Source organism: Brassica napus, chromosome A1 (assembly GCF_020379485.1).
Source record: "Brassica napus cultivar Da-Ae chromosome A1, Da-Ae, whole genome shotgun sequence".
NCBI lineage: Eukaryota > Viridiplantae > Streptophyta > Magnoliopsida > Brassicales > Brassicaceae > Brassica > Brassica napus.
The window spans coordinates 20,133,350-20,155,409 of record NC_063434.1 but is presented as its reverse complement, the minus strand read 5'-3'; the positions used below and the strand labels follow the sequence as shown (position 1 = coordinate 20,155,409).

Below are 22,060 nucleotides of genomic sequence, written 5' to 3'. Positions count from 1 at the left end.
TTCATTTATATATTCATGATTCAGACCATTATATCCAAATGTTTAATACATTTATTGACCTTTTTATTATTTCAACAACCAACATTTATGTATTCATGGGATCTTAATTATTGTCTCAAGTGATTGTACCAATTTAGTAAATCTCTATAGCTTATTTAGAGGAATATATCAAAACAAAGTAAAAGTAAATCTTTCAGATTCATACACTTAACTAAAAATCAATATTGATATAGTAATAATTCAGCTACAAACACTTAGTCATCTAGATATGCTTTCCTTAATACCAGTGGTGGATGCAGCATATAGTGAGGGGCCCACTTGACCCCTATGAATTTTTGTTACAAGAAAATTTTGCATGTATTTCGGATTAAAAAATTAGTGAAATGTTGTAAAATTAGTGTAGTGACGCCGGTAAAATTTCCTGAAATTATCTTAAACCAATAATTTAATTTTGTTAGCCCTCTTAAGTTTAGTGGTTGACTCCGCCACTGCTTAATACTACAATTACAAACAACAGTAATATTACAACCACTAATCTTAATCATCTAGATAAGACACATTATTTTAAATTATCCAAACCTCAGCCACTCTCTAAGCTTGATGTTGAGAAAGTTTTTATGGTATGCAAGCAAGCGGTTGCGCATACCTCTCAACTCACTATCAAATGAATCATTGATGTCGATTCCTCCCAAAGCTTGATTGAGAGAATCAATGTCCTGACCTTGGTCATGAACATTGAATCTATCTAGCACGTGATGTAGACTGAGAAATTTATAAAGCTAGGGTTATAACTCTAAAACAAATATCATATTTAAAACCTAAAAGAGGAAAAACATTGTCAGTAGAAAAGCACACAACGAAGAACTCGACATTACATACTTAAGAGATTTGATACTTTACCGTTAGGATATAATGATGTTAGAGTCAAAAACATAATATGGAATAATTAAATGTTCATTTTTTAATCTATAGTAATCATGATATGAAAAAATTTCATTAAAGCTTGTTGTCAGATTATAGTGCAAAATGATAATGGTTTTAATTTCTCTTTAGTTCTCCGACACATAATGTGAGTAAAATGTAAGCTTTGACAAAAAAAAAAGTAAAATGTAAGCAAAATATAAGCAAAATGTATGCAAATGTTCTATGACGATTTTTTTCCACTAAGAGAAGCATGATATCTTTTGTAAATCATAATATGTATGACATTTACTTACTACGTGTGATATAGTAGATTTAACAAAATAATTAAACTAGAAGAATTACTTTCAATTTCTGAAGATGAAATTCTCATAATTATAATGACAACTTTAAGATAATACAATTGTAGATCAAACATTTGAAATAATTAAATATTACCCCTATATTTCATCTATAAACAACAATCACTTATCTTAGTCATCTAATAAGATATATTATTTTCAATATTAGCTACACACATCAGCCATTCATCTTAATCATCTAAACTCATTATGAGACAAATCGTTCAAATTAATTGTCGCCAATGTTTGATTAAGAGAATAAATGTTCTAACCAAGATCTTCAATGCAAGATAGCATATAATGGTGATCTCAACATTGAATTTTTTTGAAATTTCAACAGCTTTTTTTTTCTCAAAATATTCATTGTGTGGAAACACTTACGGCTAGTGTCATGGTTTATAAAAAAAATAATGAATTTTAAAAGTTAATTATCTAGTCATACTAAATTTTATATTGGTCATTTTTTTTTGACACTCCACCTTTTACCAAAACATGGATAATGACTTGGATAAAAAATAATAATTTGATTAAATGTAATGACTTTTATAAGTTACATAATTAAGTAAGATAATAAGAAAATAGAATTTAGATTGTTTTAAAACTATATTATTATCTTTTCATCGGAATGAAGTTTATCTCTAAATTTTATTAACACTTCAAACATTTTGATATTATTGTATCAATTTTCATTTAAGAACACATTCTATGACGGATATTTCTTATATACAAGATAATCTAATAAAATATAAAAACTAAAATCATAAAATTTAATTAAATATAGAAACCATAAAAGAAACTATTATTTTTATTTTACATAAGTTTATTTTAAAATATAGAAATCTAAATTAATCAATAATTGTATTAATAAATAGAATATTATAATCCAAACATTTTTAATGCATAGTTCAAATTTAAAAACATATTATTCAAAAAAAAATTATATTTAAAAATTATTTAAAAGTTCGAATTTAAAAACATATTATTCAAAAAAATTTAAAACATTTATTGTTTATTGTTTTTATTATTTTATTATTTATATATCTATAAAGCAATGGGTAAAATAATCTTTTGTTTTTAGTGAAACTTCATTTGGTCATTTTGTTCTTTGAGTGATTTTTTTGTAACAAAAACTAAAAAACAACTACTTAAGAGAATTGCTCAATTTTGTATGTATCACTATTATTATTTTTAACTGGAAATAAAATAAAAAAATAATCATGCAATATTATTTATAAAAAATAAATTATATATTTACTTTACAAAAAGAATGATAGAAAAGAAGTAATACAAATTCATGAAAATCTATACCAATCTAAAAAAATATGATCAAATTTCATAAGTTAATATATATAAATTTACAAAATTGACTTTTTAAAATTTATCAACTCTTAAAATTTATAAATTCTATACAAATTCATCTTCCAATAATCCCCTGACTGTATTGATCGGGAAAAGGAAGCCTAAGGCCTAAGACAAACAAGGCGAGAGAGATATCCAAATCCTCCAACTATTGGGCTTTCATCTGTAACTTTCCCGTAATGGGCTTTTCTTTTCTTCTTTTCCGTTTCTTGACGGAGAAGTTTCTTGACGGAGAAATGGAGCAAAATAAATATAGGGTTTGACTCAAACCGTTTGAGAGAGTTACCTGAAAGTGAAAGGCTGAAAGGGGATCGTGAAGACAAAACAAGCGCGAGGCCAGAGAGCAAGATGCCTAGGTAATATCTCAGATGATTCTCTAGCTTGGGTTTGGTTTCGTTGTTGTTGATTTGGTTCAAAATTCAAAATTACGCTCGTAACGCGTGCGATTGGCAAGACGCGAGAGATGTCTAGTTACGTTTGGTTTTGGTTTCGTTGTTGTTGTTGATTTGATTGTCAGGTAGAGCTATTGAATTTCAATTAGTTGTCTGACTAACTTAGGGTCTGGATCCTAGAATCTGACTAGCTTAGGGTTTGGTTTTGTTGTTGTTGATTTTGGTTCATGTACAGAACTACACGCGGCGCGGAACAACGAAGGCTCCAGTGTCTACAAGACATCCAAAATTTGGTAACACCTGACTCGATGTTCATTTTGAGAAAAGAATTTTTTAAATTATTATTCTTACAGTATTTCCTGTGTCATTCTTGCAGCAAGAGGAGATCAAGTTGTTACAGATTTCAAACGAGTACGACTCCTACTTTTTTCCCACATTTTTTTTTCTTGAACTTATAGAAACATTTATTATTATTTCAGGAAACTGAATGCTGTCGGTCTCGACGATATGAGCTTCACCGAGCTGGCTTCACTTGGAAGTATGTTGGATGAGGGCTTCCGCATTGTGGACGAACAACTAGACAATGTTGGGGTTTTTTTTTGTTTTCTCCAATTCATCTTGGTTTGACTACGTACTCTTGTTTAATAATAACCCTTCCTTCCTTCCTTTTTGTTTCAGGCACACGAGGAAATAACAACCAAGCAGGTAAAGATAATCATCTTGAGTTCAAAGTTTTAACCCTTTTTGTGTGTAATATATCGATTTTGACACCCTCCATTTCAGATTTTTGAGTACGATCTTATGGGGGGACCGGACTGGACTCAAAGAATAGAGAAAGAAGATTTGGCCTACCAATCCCTTCTAGCGGGGAGAAGAGTAGCTTTGAGGAACAAGGCTAGAGAATTCCGCCTCAGGTAAATGATAAAAAAAAAAAAAAAGAGGCTAGTTGTTTTTATGATGCCTCCATGTTCACCTCTTCTTATACATATTGCTTCTTCTGGATTCAGCCCTCCAGAAACCCAACCTTGGCGTAGCGATGACCCTGAAAGATTGGTGAGTTTATATGCCCCCATATTCTCACCTCAATGTCCCTCGCCTCACATTAATTGCGTTTTGTCTTGTTCTTGTAGAAGATGGACATCGACTCTCTGGAGATGGAGAAAGAGAGACTACGTCTTTTCAACCAGTATGTGAGAATTTTCTTTAAATTTTTTTTTTTTTTTTGTTCCTGCTTCTGTCTTTTTCATTGTTGGAAAGTGCTCATTGCAGGAGAATGCTTGGTAAGGAGCTTGACGGTATGAGCTACGCCGAGCTGTTCGTGTTTAGCTTTGAGATATCGGGTGCTAGTAGGAAAGTTGTGTCAATGAAGAAGATAAAACGTGACGAAGAGATGAGGAAGACAAAACGTCCAAGGCCGTCGGTCAACAAGGTTTATATCCGCTCTGTTTTTTTCTGAATTGTAAAAGAGAAAAAGACCAAAATAGCACTAAATCAAGTTTTTGTTCCCAAACTAGCATTCAAGGCCAAAAGTCACAAAAATAACACTCAAGAGATGGGGTTTAGGGTTTAAAATTTAGGGTTTAGGGTTTAGGGTTTAGAGTTTATGTTTTAGGGTTTAGAGTTGAGAAGTGAGGTTTTGAGGATAAGATTTCAAATTTTGAAAAATAAAAAAATTTAAATTTTTCAAAAGATAAAATGCTATTTTGGTCATTTTAGTTTTTGAGTACTATTTTTGTGATATAAACTTAGAAATATGCTATTTTGGAGATTTGCCCATTGTAAAACTGTATCTCTCCTTCTTTCCCTCACTATTTCTTTTTCTTGTTCACAAAGGAGCCAATCTCCCCGGGACAGATATGATGGTGGTGGCAGGTTCTCTTCGCTCGTGACAACACTAAGAGATTGGATATCGTTTTGTTTAATAAGAGTGTCTTGTGACGTGGCTACTATTATGTACTTGGATGATTTTTATGGTTAGTTCTAGGCATGGGCATTCGGGGTCCCAATCGAGTTTCGGTTTTATCCATTCGGGTTTTGATTTTGGGGTTTATCAAAATGAACCTCATTCGGGTTATATAAAAGTTCGGTTCGGGACCGGTTCAGGTTTTATCGGGTTCGGGTCGGAGTTAGTAAATCTTCAAAGAACCGGTATAACCCATTGTACTTTTGGGTTCGGGTCCCAATCGGTTCTTCGGTTTAAAAATATCTGATTTGTATCTATTTTGTAACTAAAACATAAATGAAATCAGTTCTTCGGATTTAAAATACATGATTTGTACATATTTTAATAGCTAAAACATAAGTAAAATCGATTCAAAAATAAGAAAAAATATCAAACGTGATCATTCAAAATCAAGCGAAAGATAAACATAGTTAGTGATATAAAGAAAACCATATAAATGAAATCATAAAACAAAAAATAAGTTCATTATTCAATAAAAACAAAACCAAAATCTAAAAACTTCAGGCATCAACCGCCACATTCCACCATCAACTTTCATGTAACATATAATTATTTTAAAAGTTCAATAATATCTTAAAGTATTTTGGATACATATTAAGAATTAAGATCATATTTGGTAGAATTTCTTTTTGTGAGTTTAAATGTTTCGGGTTCTATCGAATATCCATTTAGGTCCGGGTTCGGTTCGGATAATACTCATAACCCAAAATACCAAAAAACAGGATCCATTCGGTATTTATGTCGGATTCGGATCGGTTCGGATTCATTTTTATCGGATCGGGTTCGGTTCGTATTTTCGGGTTCGGTTTATTTGCCCAGCCCTAGTCATCAACCTCTGCAACGGTGCCAAAGTTTGTTGTGGGATTTGATGACGTGTATACTTAAGAGAGGAAAATCTGATTTATAGCCCAAACACGTAAATACCCAACCAAACCCATCACGGTGCAGATCAAATGAAACTTAGAGTTTCATTGGCCTAGGCACATGTCACGTTCACAAGAACCGACTTTATGACATGGCATCCTAGATGTCTTCACTAGGAGGAAGACAATCTTATTTTATATATATAGATAGATAGATAATAATAACTTATGGTAACTAAATCTCAAAACTATAGAAAGACTAATAATGTTTTATCAATTATTTTAATATTTATAAACTATTAAATATAATGAACGAAACTTTTTATATTAAACCAAATATAATAATTTTATATTTTAAATAACAAACTTTACTCTGATACAATTATATAATAACTATAAAATATTATAAAGTCTACACATGCTTTATAAATAAATATTAAAAAAAATTATCTTTATATATATTAAATGAGAAGTTACTTAAGTGATTTTTGCTTATCTGTCGATCACTGGTGAAAAATTATGAAATTATTATATTTTGATTGGTCGATGATTTTTAATTTTGATTGTATTGTTTTTTATTAATTGGAGCAGTATATAGAGATGTTTGGCAAAAGAAATAAATGATAATGTGAGAAATAAGAAGAGAATGAAAAAGAAAAGTACAAAGAAGATGTATACTCTATGTTGGAGAAGTTAATGTGATAATTACATATGTAATTCTACCATTATTTTTTATAACTAAATATTTATCAGTTAGTTTATCAAACTTATGAAAACTTTCAATTGATAATTACTTTGCATCAAAGTTAAAAGAAGTGATATATAAGATAATGCCATGATTATAAAATGTTTTAAAATAGTTTTTTTTTTGGTTCACCTAATCATGAATTTGTAAACCATTTAATCAAGATCATGTAAAATAAATATTTTTAGCAACTTATATTAATATAATTTAATTATCAATAAATCTCACTTTCCAAAAATACAATATGAATTTTTTTTCTAATTATTATTCCAAATTTAAAGTATTATATGTATGATATATATATTACATACAATATTTATATCTGTAAACTCGCGGATAAACCACCTAGTATACATAAACGATTATTTATTTTAGGCAGCTAGACAAAGGATAATTATCTGCATCTCCAACCCATAACACAATTTTCGTGTGAAATCCACATCATTTCAGTGTAGTTTTAACACTAAGAAAATTTCATTTTCCAACCACAACACCAAATTTTACACAAAAACTATATTTTTTATTTTTGTATTATTAACTTAGATTTTTACTATCAAATCTATATTTAAATAAAATTTCTTATGTAATTAGATTGCAGAAAAATATATTACACTAATATATTTGTTTTTAAGTAAATATTTACTATTTTAACATATAATAATACTAATAAAATAAAATTAAATTAAATATTTCAATATATGTGTAATAGATTTATTCTATATATTTATTTTCTATTTCTATGTATTTATGTTACACTAATATTTATTCAACTAATAGTTTATTATTAAAAGTAAGTAATTGTGCTTAGTGTTGTGAATACCAAATTTGGTGCGGTACCGTAGCTTCTACACTAAAATGATATGGTTATTAAAGTTTGGTTGGAAAAATTCTAGTGTAAAAATTACACTAAAATGGTGTTTTTTGCCTTTGCATTGGAGATTGATTAAGAACACATCTGGAAAGCATATTACTTGAAACTCAAAACTAACCATCCAACTATTCTTCTAATAACAACAAGTCAATGCTTCACTCAGGGACAGATCAATAAAAGTATTTATTTCACACACAAATTAGATTAGGGGTATATAAACAAAATTGGGTGTATCAATAGAAGTATTTAGTGAACACACCAAAAAATAGATTAGGGGTATATAAATAAATTTGTGTTGAATTACTTGAGTAAAAAATGAGTGTTTTTCACACCATTCGAGAGCCCTGAGAGTAAGGGTGGACACAGAGCGAACATAACCATAATTTTCAGTATTTGTTATTTGCTTTATACTTAATGAAAATCTGATTTTTTTATTTGCTTTTCTTCAAAAAATATGGATATCCGGTTTTCTGAATAACTAGAAAATTTATGAGTATTTGTGAATCTTTTCAAATGTTTATGGATATTTATGAATGCCTCATCCACTTTGTTCAGTATAAGTAAATCTAGAAAAAGTATATAAATTTGTTTTTAAAAATTATATTTTGCATCAAATAAAATAAAAAAAATAATGATTTTTTTGTTTCATTAATTGTAAAAATTAATAAATGTTTCTTATAAATTAATTTTCTAAAAGAAAAATTGTGGTTTCTATAAGATTTTATACTCTTTTCTTAATTTAATATTTTCATAAGTAATTTTATAATTAAATTAATAAAACTATATGTTCAAATTATAATAATATACGATTATATATTTAAAACTCTATACTAAATTGTAGATATACATTTATATGTACTAAAGTCATAATGGAGCATAGTAGATATCCATCTCTAATTTTTTTAGTATTTGTGATTACTTTGTTTTTAATGGATATTGATTTTTAGTATTTTTTTGTTCCGAAGACGTCTGGATATCAGGATTTTTTTGGATTTAATCAAAACGAATAACATATAAAATGCTAGGACCTAGTTGCTTACAATTATTTTATGTCTATAATATATATATGGATTATCCACTAAAAAAGTCATATTCAAGATCTGAATGAAAACATGCGAGATAACTGCAGAACAACTGTGGTGCGATCTAAATAGTAACAAAATATATAGATACATAGGTATATGTCGAGATTTTTGTTACTAATAAATGCGGTATGGGTGTGGTGCGGATACAAACATTCAAAGCCTAAGAATAGACCACACGTAACTTAGGTTGTGAATGGAAACATCAATGCGGTGCGTATCTTTAATATTGTAGATGAAATATGAAAAATGTTACAATTCAAGAGAATATGGTTAACGTAAAAACTAACGCACCTATTAAAGTCAAAAAAAATAAAAAGATTTTTCTTCGTTCTTCTAACATAATACCACACTTAATTTTTATAAGATTTCCATTATGGTGTGTTATACATTGTAGATGTGCGGTTTTACATATGTCACACAGCTCTGAATGGTAACAGCAGATCTGGTGGTGCATGACAAGTAGATTGGTTAATATGGTACTGTTTAAGTGCGGTTTATGTTTAAAACGCATATTGCGGAACAATTGCAGTTTTTTTAAAAGAAGCGGTTGAAAACAACATGTGAATGGTGACAAAAATAATAGATAGTGCGGAAAAATGTTTGAATGGTGATTGTAAACTAAACAGTGCAGAAAATTATGAAATAATATTCTACTTTATATTATGAATATATTTTACATATTTATATAAAGAAAATAAATTAAAATCAGAAAATAAATTTAATTTATTGATTTTTTCATAACATAGGGCTTAAGTGTTGTGAATGGTTTGTAAGAAGTAGAGGACGTGTCCCAACTATGTCACCACTAAAACTACATATAATGGAGTGTTGAATTTGTATTTTCAATAATTGACTATTTGTGACGGGATGTTGAATTATTGGTTGAGAATGAGTTGGCATTCAACATGTTGAAGAAATTAAACGAATTGAATTTCAGTGGAGAGAAGAGAGGTTGTCCATATGGCTTGGTTGAGGAAAAATGGTGGGTGATGACGGTTATTTGATTAATTGTGCTGAGTTTATTTTTATTACATTATTTGATTCAATTATTGTATATTAAATTATGTATTTTTAAAATAAAATTATATCAAATTTATCTTTTTTTATACTCTATAAATAGAGACTTGTTTCATTGGATTTGGACACAGAAAACTAAATCATCTTTAACCTCTCATAAACTTTCGTTTTTATATTTTCAAGTCTTCATTGAGAAAATATATCCCAACAAAAAGCCTTCTGATAATACACAAAATTCTTCTAACTACCCTTTTAACCATTCAAATCATAACAACTATCCATTTCAAAATCAATCTTCCAACCAACCCCAAAACATACTAACTTGCGGTTTTCCACTAAGTTTCTTCATGCCGTCAGCTATTCCAAACTATCATCCATATTACAGTTCGGCGATGTCATATTCATCTCAACTACCTGCTTATTCTTCTACTATGACATGTAATGAAATTGCTCCAGATGTTGAAGCAACTGGATATCCTGAATTTTCTACACTAATGACTCTCTGTGGTATAAGTTGTTTTAATGAAGTCATTCCTGGTGCAGACAATTCAACTCCAACTATCCGAAAAAGCGTCAAATGGACCATAGAGAAAAATTTGGTGCTACTGAATGGGTGGATCAAATATGGGACCATTGTAATGATTATTTCTCATTTCCTCCACATGGTAGAGTTTCGTACATGAATCATTATAACTACATGAACCAAAAATTGGAAAAATGGATTGGTGCCTATGATAATGCTAAGTGTATGCAACAAAGTAGGTTGTCGGTGCAAGATATTGGGAAAGCGCATGAAATTTGTTCAGGTGGTGGTACCAGAAATTTCAATTTAATGAAAGAATGGATCATTGTCCGTGATCAACCACATTATGTTATTCAGATAACATGTAATAGTGGCTCTGGAAGCAGTGGTTCTAAGAGAGCCCACGAGAGTGAGGCTAATGACTCCAACTCTGTAAGATCCAATGGGGAGGGATGCATCAAAAAAAAAAACTGAAAAGAAAGGTAAAGGCACAACTTTGAAAGTGGTCAACGAATTTTTTTAATTAATTCAGACAAATCAAGGTTGAGGAGTTCGAACGCTTCGAAAAATTAGCTATGTTGCAAGAGGAGACATACCAATTGATGAAAGAAAAAAATTGGGCTAAAAAGATGAAGATGTGGCTGAAGCTAAGTGAAAAAGAACATCTCAATGACCAGAGCAAAGATGTGTTCGAACCGTTGAGTCACAAATTATTTGGAAATTAATTGTAGTCACAAGTGGTTGTCTGCATCATACCACTCCATGTTTGTTTGTATCATGTCACTTAATGCTTTCATAGCATTTGCTTGTCACTTTCACATTTAATAATGTTGTTGTCAGTTGATGCTTTAATAATATATTGTCACGTTATGCTTTAATAATAAAAAAACTTATCTTCCAACCACTCAAAATAATTTAATAATATTATCAAGTACACGTGACTTATTCTTCATTGTGCTCCGCGACTTTTCCGTCAATGTTATCCGTGATTTTAGATTTTTAATGAGAGAATCTTATCTTGCAACCACTCAACATGATTTAATAATGCTATCAAGTGTCTGTGATTTTTTCATCAATGTTATCCGTCAACTTCAGCTGTAAATGGCTGAATCTTATCTTCCAACTACTCAACATGTTTTAATAATGCAGTCAAGTGCCCGCAACTTTGTTTTTCAATGTAAAAATATTATCTTCCAACCTCTGAATCCATAGGGTCCATATTTTTTTTAAATATGGACTCATTCTTTCATTGATGTACCAATACCACAATGGTTTCATCAGAATTTTTTTTAAATATGGATCCATCAGAATTTCTTTTTGATATCAAAACTTACAAAAGACAATCTGAAATTGAAGAAAGGTATAAATTATACTTTTAAAATTATATGAAATATTATAACTTATTTAATTTTTCCCAAACAATATCCGGTGCAATTTTGATTGTTTTCACATTAACAAAAACACGAGATGTTGAATGTGGGAACATGTGAATATGATTTGCAGGAGTTTTAAAATATATATATATATATATATATTTTTTTTTTTAATAAATAGAATATCTTTAAAATAATATTAATAACACTTATTATTAAATTATAATATATAAATATATTTTATATATTATACATTATTTACTATACGTGCCATCATTCAAACGATTTCTATGTATTGTTTGCTATATACGTTACTATTCATATTTTTTTTTTAAAAAAGCCTCTTAAGATTACCTAAAATCTTTATTTATTGGATTTTTTTCAAAAGTTATCTAAAATTTCTAGTCAAACACAAAAATAACCCATGCTTTTTTGAAATTTTTTTTTTCATATTCACTCTAGAAGTTTGAGTTATTCACGAAAATGCCATTACATTTTTTTTTTCTTTCTTTTTTTGCAAATTATTCTTTTACCTTATCATCCTCATCTTCACCAAGTATTTACAATATTGTCATTGCCATCAATACACTAACCACAATGAACAACCAATTGGAAGCTCGTAATGCACCAAAGTTTCGATTTTTATTCTTCATATCTCATTACTTATGCACACAAATCACATCCTTTTCACACTCTCTTCAAATTCATCCAAAAAACTAAGATTTTGATTGCAAGCATTGTAAGGTTCATAGAGACATTCAAGCTCATAATTTGTGGTCATTAACGATTTGGTAGCTTTTGTATTGAAGTTCTGGGTACTTGGAGAAGCAAAACAATTAATCTCACAGGCTCAAGATATGAATTCATATTTTCTTCTCATATTTGTTCGCGAAGACTTTCAGAAGACTTCGGGAAGGCTTTCAGAAGACTTCGCTAGATGTGTTCTCCATCAAGAAGACTTCCCTACAAGTATTCTAACTTTCCTTTATTAAGAAAAAAAAATCAAAAATCCCCGAGAAGACTTCTCGAGAAGTCTTCTCGGATAAATAGGTTAGTTTTGCAATTGACCAAAGTTTGTCAGAAATTTGACTTTTTATAGAAGACTTCTCAATTGACTATATCTTTAGAAGTCTTCTCAAATTTTATTCCGGGTTTTGGTCAAACTTTGTTTACAAGAGAAGACTTTTATAGAAGTCTTCTCTGAAAAAATCAGATATAGTCAATTGCAAAAGTATTCCACTTAGACTTTTTGCGACATTGAGAAGACTTTCAGATATAGAAGTCTTCTCCGAGAAGTCTTCTATAAGAAGTCAAGTTTCTGACAAATTTCAGTCAATTACAAAACTAACTTGTTTATCCGAGAAGACTTCTCGAGAAGTCTTCTCTTGCATTTTCAAGAATTTTTCAAATTCAAAAATAAGTTTACAACATGTTTTTTGTTTTGGGGTACATTTTGCAATTTCACTAGCCTTTTGGATTACTTTTGCATTTGATTGAATTTGGGGTACATTTTTGTATTCAAAATCAAGTTTTGAGTCATTTTTGGCAATTTCCCCTTATTTATTTTGGTGATTTCAATAAAATTATCTACTTTTATATTATTTATAAAATTACATAATAAAGACTAAGTAGTGAAATTTTGATCTGAATTTTAAAATTTTTATTTTTAGATAACAAACTTAAATTATTATTTATAAAGACAGCTATCAAAATTATAGTTTTATATGTAATAAGATATTAACTATAAAATCTTGTTATTGACATATAAAATTTCATATTTTAGATGTATAAAATATTTTTAAAAAATATATATTTAAAATAAATTATATTAGTATTACTAGTTTTTAGTGTGTAAGATATAAATATATTATATGCATCATGCAGTTACAGTGTTCATGAAACATGTCACCATTCACATTTTTTATTGAAATGATTATTTTAGATGTATCACGGTTGTTGTACAGTATGTTTTTCTTTTATATCGTAGTTAAACCACACCAAAATATCCAATCCGCTTATCTCACACCGTTCAATCCGGTGTTACCAATGGAAGCCTTAATCTAACTTCAATCGTTAGGTAAGTATACAATTGATCGGATTTTTTTTATGTCCAAAAAAAACTTGTCTTCACTTTAATCAGACAACCCAGATAAAGATTAATCTGTATATGCCATTTTTCTATTGCTGTCCGTATAACTTTTGTCACAAGTTGTTTACATATGATTACAGGGAAGAAAATATAAGAATCTGTCTCTGAAAAAAGGATAAAGAGAAAAAGAAAGTATAGACGTAATAATATGACATAACCCACATAACAAGAATTCTTTCTCCTGGAAAAAGTGTTATTTCAACCCCAACAATTTCAGTATTGTCAAATACAACTCGAACAAATAGTCAGTACCAAATACGACCTCAACTCAATTATAATTAAAAAAACTACCTGAATTTTTTAAAATGTGTCTAAATCAACATTGACCTCTAATAGAAGTTAGTTAACCATTAACAAGAAAAAACGATGTCGTTTTGATTTAATTTATTTTTTTAAAATATGTTCATTCTGGGATTCAAACCTATTTTTCGATACCCTTTAAAAGGGCACACTAACCACTAGAATAAAGTAATTTTTTAAAATATTATTACAAATAGGAAATTATATAAACTACTATACTACTTCATCTTATTCCATTAAAACTTTGGTGATGATTGTTTCTGATTTATATAAATACATTAACATTTTTTTTACTTATCATATCTTTAATAAACGTGTACCTTACTAAAATATAAATGATAAAATATTTATAAATATATGAAATTAAGTATACTTAAAACTTTGAAGCTGTTAAACCTTTCTTATATACATTATTTTTAATTTTCAACCTTAAGTGGATTTTTTTGAAGTATTAGACATATTAAACAATAACTAAAATCTATAGTATATTATATTAATTTTGAAGAAAAAATATTACCATTCAAGGTTTAATTTTTTTTTTAAATTATATAATTTTTTATAAAGAGTTTCAAAGTTTTGAGTATATTTAATTTTGTATTTGTTTAAATATTTTTTATTTCTAGATTAAATATAAGTTTATTAAAAATATGATAAGTAAAACTAAAAAGTGTTAATGTATCTCTTATATACTAAAGCACAAGTCACTCTACCAACCAAAATTTAACATATCGCAAGTGTTTACAAAATTTAAAAAAAAAAACAAATTACAGAAAGTTTATTTGTTCATAAATATTTTAACTGCCGACGAAAGCTATTTTTTCAATCTAGCATCATCACACGTTCACGAAGTTGTGTAACTTCCAGATATGTCAAACAGTTTCATACGCTATATAAATCTCAAGCAACTTTTTAGAAAATTAGGTTAATCAATTTTTCTGCATTTTTATTCTAAAAAAAAAAAACTTTTCTGCATTTTTCTGTTTTCTTACCACAGTCAGTGGCGGAGCCACATGTAACGAGACGGGAGCCATTGAACCCAACAACATTTGAAAATTTAGTGTAATTTATTAAAGCCTAAGTTATATGTACCCATTCTAAATATTGTATCTTAGTATTCATGCCCCAACAAAATTATTTCATGCCTCCGCCACTGACCACAGTTCATCTTCTTTGGCTTGATTTTGCAAATAAATTCTTTCATAACTTTTTATAATAAGAATATAATATTGTATTCAAATTCTTTCTTAGTTTTTCAATAAAAGAACACAATATGATTCAATATGTTATGTAATATTTCTTATAAAAAATTGAAAAATAAAACTGTTTTGGCAACTCAAGTCGCTTTGTTTAAAGGCAGTTATTTCTAAGTTTATATAACAATGTGTTCGGTAGGTTTGGAAGATATATAACTATAATAATTTGTTACTGATAAGTCATGGGAAATTGCCATAAATACCATTTTCAAAGTAACACTTTTCATGTTTACACTAACCAACTTTACACTCATCTTTAATCAAGGGTAAAAGACATTTATAACCTTTGAATTAACTTAGACAAAAAAATAAGGTTAACTAATCTAAACTTAAAAAATCAACTCTAAACCCTAAATCATCAACACTAAACCCTAAACCCCGAAACATCAATTATAAACCCTAAACCCCGAAACATCAATTCTAAACCCTAAACCTTCAAATTAAAACCCTAAAACATCAAATATAAACCCTAAACCCTAAACCCTAAATCTAAACTTAAAACATTAACTCTAAACCCTAAATCATAACCTCTAAACCCTAAACCCTATATTTTTTTTGAAATTCGAACCCTAAACCCTAAAACCCTTAACCTTCAAATCTAAATCCTAAAACACAATTCTAAACCCTAAAACCCTAAACTTTCAAATCTAAACCCTAAAACATCAACTCTAGGGTTTTAGGGTTCAGGGTTTAGGGTTTAGAGTTTAGAGTTGAAGGTTTAGGGTTTAGAGTTGATGTTTTAGGGTTTAGGGTTTAGAGTTTACTTTTTAGGGTTTAGGGTTTAGTGTTGATAGTTTATGGTTTAGTGTTGATGATTTAGGGTTTAGAGTTGAAGTTTAGGGTTTAGGGTTTAGAGTTGAAGTTTAGGGTTTAGGGTTTAGAATTGATGTTTTAGGGTTTAGAGTTGAAGGTTTAGGGTTTAGAGTTGATGTTTCGGAGTTTAGGGTTTAGAGTTGATGTTTCAGGGTTTAGGGTTCGTATTTAAAAGAAATATAGGGTTTAGGATTCATGGTTTAGGGTTTAGGGTTCGTATTTCATAAACAAAAAAGGGTTTATGATTGATGGTTTAGGGTTTAGAGTTGAGTTTTAGGGTTTAGGGTTTGAATTTCGAAATAGGGTTCGATGGTTTAGGGTTTAAAATTATTTTTTATTTTTTTTAGATTTTTTATTTATTTAAATATTTATTTATTATATACATAAAAAACAAAGACATTAGAGTCTTTTGTCACTTAATGAATAAGGTGTTTTTGAAAATGTCCCTTTAGTGATGGTAAAAATGAAAAGTGGTATCTTGAATGTGATGAACATAAAATTTCCCTATAAATCATTGCAATTTTGTGATTGTATAATTTGGAAGACAATGAAATTGATCCGTGCTTAGCACGGGAGGTTATACTAGTATTTATATAAATCAGAAACCATCATTAATAAAATTTTAATTGGATAAGATGAAGAAGCATGGTTGTTTATATAATTTTCAATTTGTAATAATATTTCAAAAAATTATTTTAGTTTAGTGGTTAGTGTGCCACGAGATATGGGTTCAAGTTACGGAAAGAATTTATTTTTTTAAAAAAACGACATTATTTTATGGAAAATTGCCACAAATAGCACATTCATAGTACCACTTTTCATGTTTACACTAACCACTTTTACCCTCATTTTTAATTAAGAGTAAAATACAATTATACCCTTAGGGTTAACTAATCTAGACTTAGGTTTTATAGTTGAGGGTGGGGTAGGGTTTTTGGAATTTGAAATTTAGATTCTAATAAATATATATATATATATATAAATATGTAAGTAAATACTTAAAAATATATAAAAATTTTAAAAAATAGTTTCAAACATAATTTTCGTTTTTCAAAAATAAATTTGAAAAAAAATAAAAAAAAATTTCAAAATTTTTTTTTTAAAAATTTCGAATTTGAAAAAGTATAATTCGAAAACATAAATTTTTTTATTTTATTTTATTTATTTTTATTTTATTTTTATTATTTTTTCAAATTGCTAAAAGAGAACAAAAAAAACAAGGTTGTTGTCCCCTTGGTATAAAACCAACATGAAGTTGTCTCAATAGTATATTTTTTCTCATAATCCCAAAACTATCCATATATTTAATCTAATTAAACACAATTTAAAAGTTAATTTGAATTTAAAAAAAAAAGGTAATGGAAAAAAGGAAAAAAAATTGAAAGGCAATCGAAAACAAAAAAAGAAAAAGGGTATAGATATGCATCATAGAGAACAAGAGTTCGTGAGAAGAATCAAAAGAAAAACTATGGAAAAACCATAGATTGATGAAGAAGAGAAGGTATAATCGTTTTTTCTTTAATTGTTTCAAGTAAAATCGACTATAACACGTTTTAGGAAGTTAGAATATTTTTAGGAGATTTTTAGAATATTTCCTTAACTGAAATTTCATTAATTTTCGCAAAAAATCAGGTATTCTTATCCATAGAAGATGACTTCTAAAAGTTTAGAAGAATGATAAAAGTTCTGAATACACTTTCTACTTTGAGTAGACGTAACAGTATATTATAGAAAACACATTTCCCGAAATTTAGAGTACTTTATAAACGTAGAAGATGCATTCGGAAGGAAAGTGGATACCTTTACGACTAGTAGAATGCGCATTCCTCTTTTTTAGAAATTTAGTAAATAGTAAAATGGGCGTTCTAAAAGAAGTAAATGAACGTGTTTATTTTAGTAATTGTTTACTACTATACAATTTTTCGTTGAAGATGCATTTTACTTTTAGTAGAACGTATTTTAAAAATCTTATTTACCAAGTTTTTGAACAAAAGAAAATTACAAGCTTGTGTATATAGATGTTTTATTAATTGTTTATATTTTTAGTAATTTTTTTGATTCTCAAAATTATTTATTTTATTAGTTTTCAGAAATACAAAGAGTAAAAAGGAGAAAAAATGGACAAAATTAGTTTATACCAAAAAGACAACAATCTGTTTTTTTTTCTATTTTGGCAATTTTCTCTATTTTGTATTTAATTATAATTGAGCTAAAATTGTAATTTGGGATGACTGAAATCGTAGGGGTTGAAATTGACACTTTTTTCGTTCTTCCTAGTGCTTCAAGAAAATAAAAAGGAATCATTTCCCCATATAGCGACGTCTCACAGCAAAGGGAACATTGAACTGACTGAAAAGAAATATGTAGGTCCTACATTTTGAATTATTATAGATTATATTTGAAGTAAAAAAAAAATCAAATAAAATAAGAAAAGGCCACCGCGAGGAGCGACGATGATTATCAATCATTAATCATATCTTCTTTTGAAAATTCTTCGCGGAACAGAACTTGACGACCATTCGCCGCTTCGCTTTTCAAATCCATTTCTCTCTCACTCACCACTTTTCTGCGAAAATCTCCGAATCGGGTTTCGTGTATTGTTGAATCTTGGTTGGGGGGAGGGAGAACATGGAGAAGTACGAGCTGGTTAAAGACATAGGTTCAGGGAACTTTGGAGTGGCGAGGCTGATGAGGGTCAAAGACTCCAAGGAACTTGTTGCCATGAAGTACATCGAACGTGGCCCTAAGGTTTCTCCTTTTTGTTTTTTTTTTTGTTTCTGAGCTGTGATTTCAGAGATGGGCAAAATAGCAATTTTGAATATTCTAACTTTTGTATCTGCTTAGTTCAGAATTGTTATATGTGTTTTGTCTTCCAAGTTCAAATATTGAATCTTTTTCTGTTTTTTTTTTTTTTTGGTACGTAGATCGATGAGAACGTGGCAAGGGAGATTATTAACCACAGATCACTTCGCCATCCCAATATAATCCGGTTTAAGGAGGTATGTGCATTTCCTACACTTGGTGGCATGTTTAAAGCTATGTTGAAAATTGAAAAGTCTCAGCTAACTGAAGTGTGTATCTTCACATCTCTCGCAAGTGCACTATGTGGTGGGTTAAAAACCTTTTGGGTTTTTACAGGTGGTTTTGACTCCAACGCATATAGCTATTGTCATGGAATATGCTGCTGGAGGCGAGCTATTTGAGCGTATATGCAGCGCTGGAAGATTCAGTGAAGATGAGGTGAGCTTGCCATTTTAGAGATTTAAAAATTAAAAAAGTCCATTTTGTAAGAGATCAATTTGAGAGTTCTGTATTGTCTTAAAATAGATGGACCAGGAAGAAATGGGAAAATATGTAGATGTTCTGTCTGTACTATGTACGTTGAGCATGGGAAACTAATGTGATCTGTTTTAAAGATCATTTCTTGTAGCTTCTTTGATTATGACATTCGAGCTGTTTGTGCCCATCTTTTTTTTTTCTCAGGCAAGATACTTTTTCCAGCAGCTTATATCAGGAGTCAGCTACTGCCATGCTATGGTAATGAAGTTTTTTTCTTTTCAACTTTCAGAAATTGTTCTTTATCAATCCTGTAGTCATATTATTTTTCCTTATTGCCACAGCAAATATGCCACAGAGATCTGAAGCTCGAAAATACTCTCTTGGATGGAAGTCCTGCACCACGTCTGAAAATCTGTGATTTTGGTTATTCCAAGGTATGTCATATATCTGCGCTAGTGGTTCTTGTGTCATAACAAGCTCATTTTTGTTATTTACCTTCCATTTGCTAGGGTCTTGTCATTTTCATGTGATGTGGTTTTCTTCTTTTGTAGTCCTCACTTCTGCATTCTAGGCCCAAATCAACTGTTGGAACTCCAGCATACATTGCACCCGAGGTTCTTTCTCGTAGAGAATATGATGGCAAGGTAATCTTATGTATTCAAGTGTGCTTAGCCCCTTAATAGAGACAAAACAGTCTGAACATCTTCCTTTGTAGTTTTGTACGTCTTTCAGTTTTGCTCATGCATTATATACTGATACATTGTGACCCGTGCATGTTATGGTAGATTTGGGCAATCATTTGATAAGGGATCGAGAGAGACTTGTTTTTATAATTATCCAGGACCATATGTTTTCCCATGCTTATCATCTAATCCATCTGCCATCACCTTTTGCTTGCACTTTCTGACTCTTGTTTGTTATTGATAGTTGTAAGCTTTCTTACTTTGAACCATGCATAAAAAAATGGATCCCAAATATTTACCTTGACCTATGCAAAGGATCTATGAAATTTTGTTATGATGTGTTTTTTTGATCATCTTCACAGAATCATCAACGGTTTTTTTCTTATATTTTTCTACTCAGATGGCTGATGTATGGTCATGTGGCGTGACTCTTTATGTCATGCTTGTTGGAGCATACCCATTTGAAGACCCAGAGGATCCCAAAAACTTTAGAAAAACAATGCAAGTAAGTTTATCTTTTTTATTTACAGCCTTTCCTTTAAGAAACAATGTGACCCACTAGCTGTTGCACTACATTGTTTCAGAGAATATTGGCTGTTCAGTACAAGATCCCTGACTATGTCCATATCTCACAAGATTGCAAACATATCCTCTCCCGTATATTTGTCGCTAATCCACTCAAGGTATCATATCTCTCTCGAAAATGCTTAATCCATCCTTTGTGAGATTATAACTTGTTGTTCTTTGCAGAGGATTACAATAGCTGAAATCAAGAAACATCCATGGTTCCTAAAGAACCTGCCACGGGAGCTTACTGAGATAGCTCAAGCTGCTTACTACAGGAAAGAGAATCCGACGTTTTCTCTACAGAGCGTTGAAGAGATCATGAAGATTGTGGAAGAGGCAAAAACACCTCCTCCTGTTTCTCGATCTATAGGAGCATTTGGTTGGGGAGGAGAAGAAGACGCAGAGGAAGTATCTGAGGAAGTTGTAGAAGAAGACGAAGAAGATGAGTATGATAAGACGGTGAAGCAGGTGCATGCTAGTGGAGAAATCCGAATCAGTTAAAGAAAAAAAAGATTGGTTGTTTTGTTTTTGTAAAAGGAAAAGAAAAGGTTTTTTCGTTGGTCTGTCAAATTTATCTTTGGTGTTTTTTTTGTTTGGTTCTTAAATTTGAAGGTTTCTCTTCTGGTTTTTGCATTTGGAAGTCCTGTAAAATCTGCAGTAGAAGAGACAGTTTGGTGATGAGTTATGTTTGGGCATTGTGACCTTATATACAATATAGTCTCTTTGTTCCTCTGTTTATACAGAAAGGGGATACGTTAAACTGGAGATTTGGGTGGCGTAATCGTCCATAGAGTTTATGAAATAGGTTGCAACAGAAGAAACAATAAACTCCAACGATCACCACTTGCGATAGCAAAGGTGACTTATAATCAAGTATGCCCTTGTTCGTTTGTCAATCTAAATGTGCCATATCTGGATGAACTATGAGAATTGACATTTGTTTTGTGCTAAAATGGGCACCATTCAAATGATTTATGGGAAATTGGCACACATATACATAACCAACAACAAAATTAATTTTCTACACATAACAACTCTTAAGCTATGATATTTGTGTAATAACTGTCATATTACCCTTTACCACATTTACTTGAACATTTTTTTTTTTTGATTTTTCTTCTTCTTACAAATATGTTTATCCCTTCTCTTTTTTAATTGATTTCAACTTCTGATATAACACTTATTAAACTTTGTATTTTTTATATTAAAAACATAGTTTTTTCACATAAAATGTTTTGAAACTTTCAAAACAGATTTATATTTTATAAATTTTATAAGATATTTCATTAATGCGGTTTTAATTCTATACTATCATAAACATATAGTATAGATTCATCTATCTCTCTCTATATCTCTCTCTCTCTCCGTCTCCCTCTCCCTCTCTCTGACTCTCTCTCTCTCTCTCTCCCTCTCCCCTCTCCATCTCTCTCCTTTCCTCTCTCCCTCCCTCCCTCCACTACACTACACTTTGTGTGAACATTGTTTATCTATTCTATATACACATCATAATAGATATACCTTCTCAGTCCTGGAATAGAGACCGTGTTCGTCAGTTTATTCATG

General features: G+C 29.8%; 2 protein-coding genes across 2 annotated transcripts; both read left to right on the top strand.

The window, feature by feature from the left end:
* The first annotated feature begins 2,756 nt into the window (after window positions 1-2,756).
* Window positions 2,757-5,188, top strand: LOC106364504. The gene is made up of 10 exons (XM_048736126.1): window positions 2,757-2,977; window positions 3,249-3,306; window positions 3,390-3,424; window positions 3,493-3,598; window positions 3,692-3,718; window positions 3,797-3,927; window positions 4,021-4,066; window positions 4,144-4,199; window positions 4,283-4,442; window positions 4,847-5,188. The coding sequence occupies exons 1-10, from the start codon at window positions 2,970-2,972 to the stop codon at window positions 4,871-4,873; spliced, it is 654 nt and encodes a 217-aa protein (XP_048592083.1). The 5' UTR covers window positions 2,757-2,969; the 3' UTR covers window positions 4,874-5,188.
* Window positions 5,189-18,394: 13,206 nt separating this feature from the next.
* On the top strand, window positions 18,395-21,226 carry LOC106451683 (serine/threonine-protein kinase SRK2A). The gene is made up of 9 exons (XM_013893645.3): window positions 18,395-18,716; window positions 18,893-18,967; window positions 19,107-19,208; window positions 19,452-19,505; window positions 19,589-19,681; window positions 19,799-19,891; window positions 20,331-20,435; window positions 20,515-20,613; window positions 20,681-21,226. Exons 1-9 carry the CDS (start codon window positions 18,597-18,599, stop codon window positions 20,996-20,998), a joined length of 1,059 nt encoding a protein of 352 aa, XP_013749099.1. The 5' UTR covers window positions 18,395-18,596; the 3' UTR covers window positions 20,999-21,226.
* Window positions 21,227-22,060: the final 834 nt, after the last annotated feature.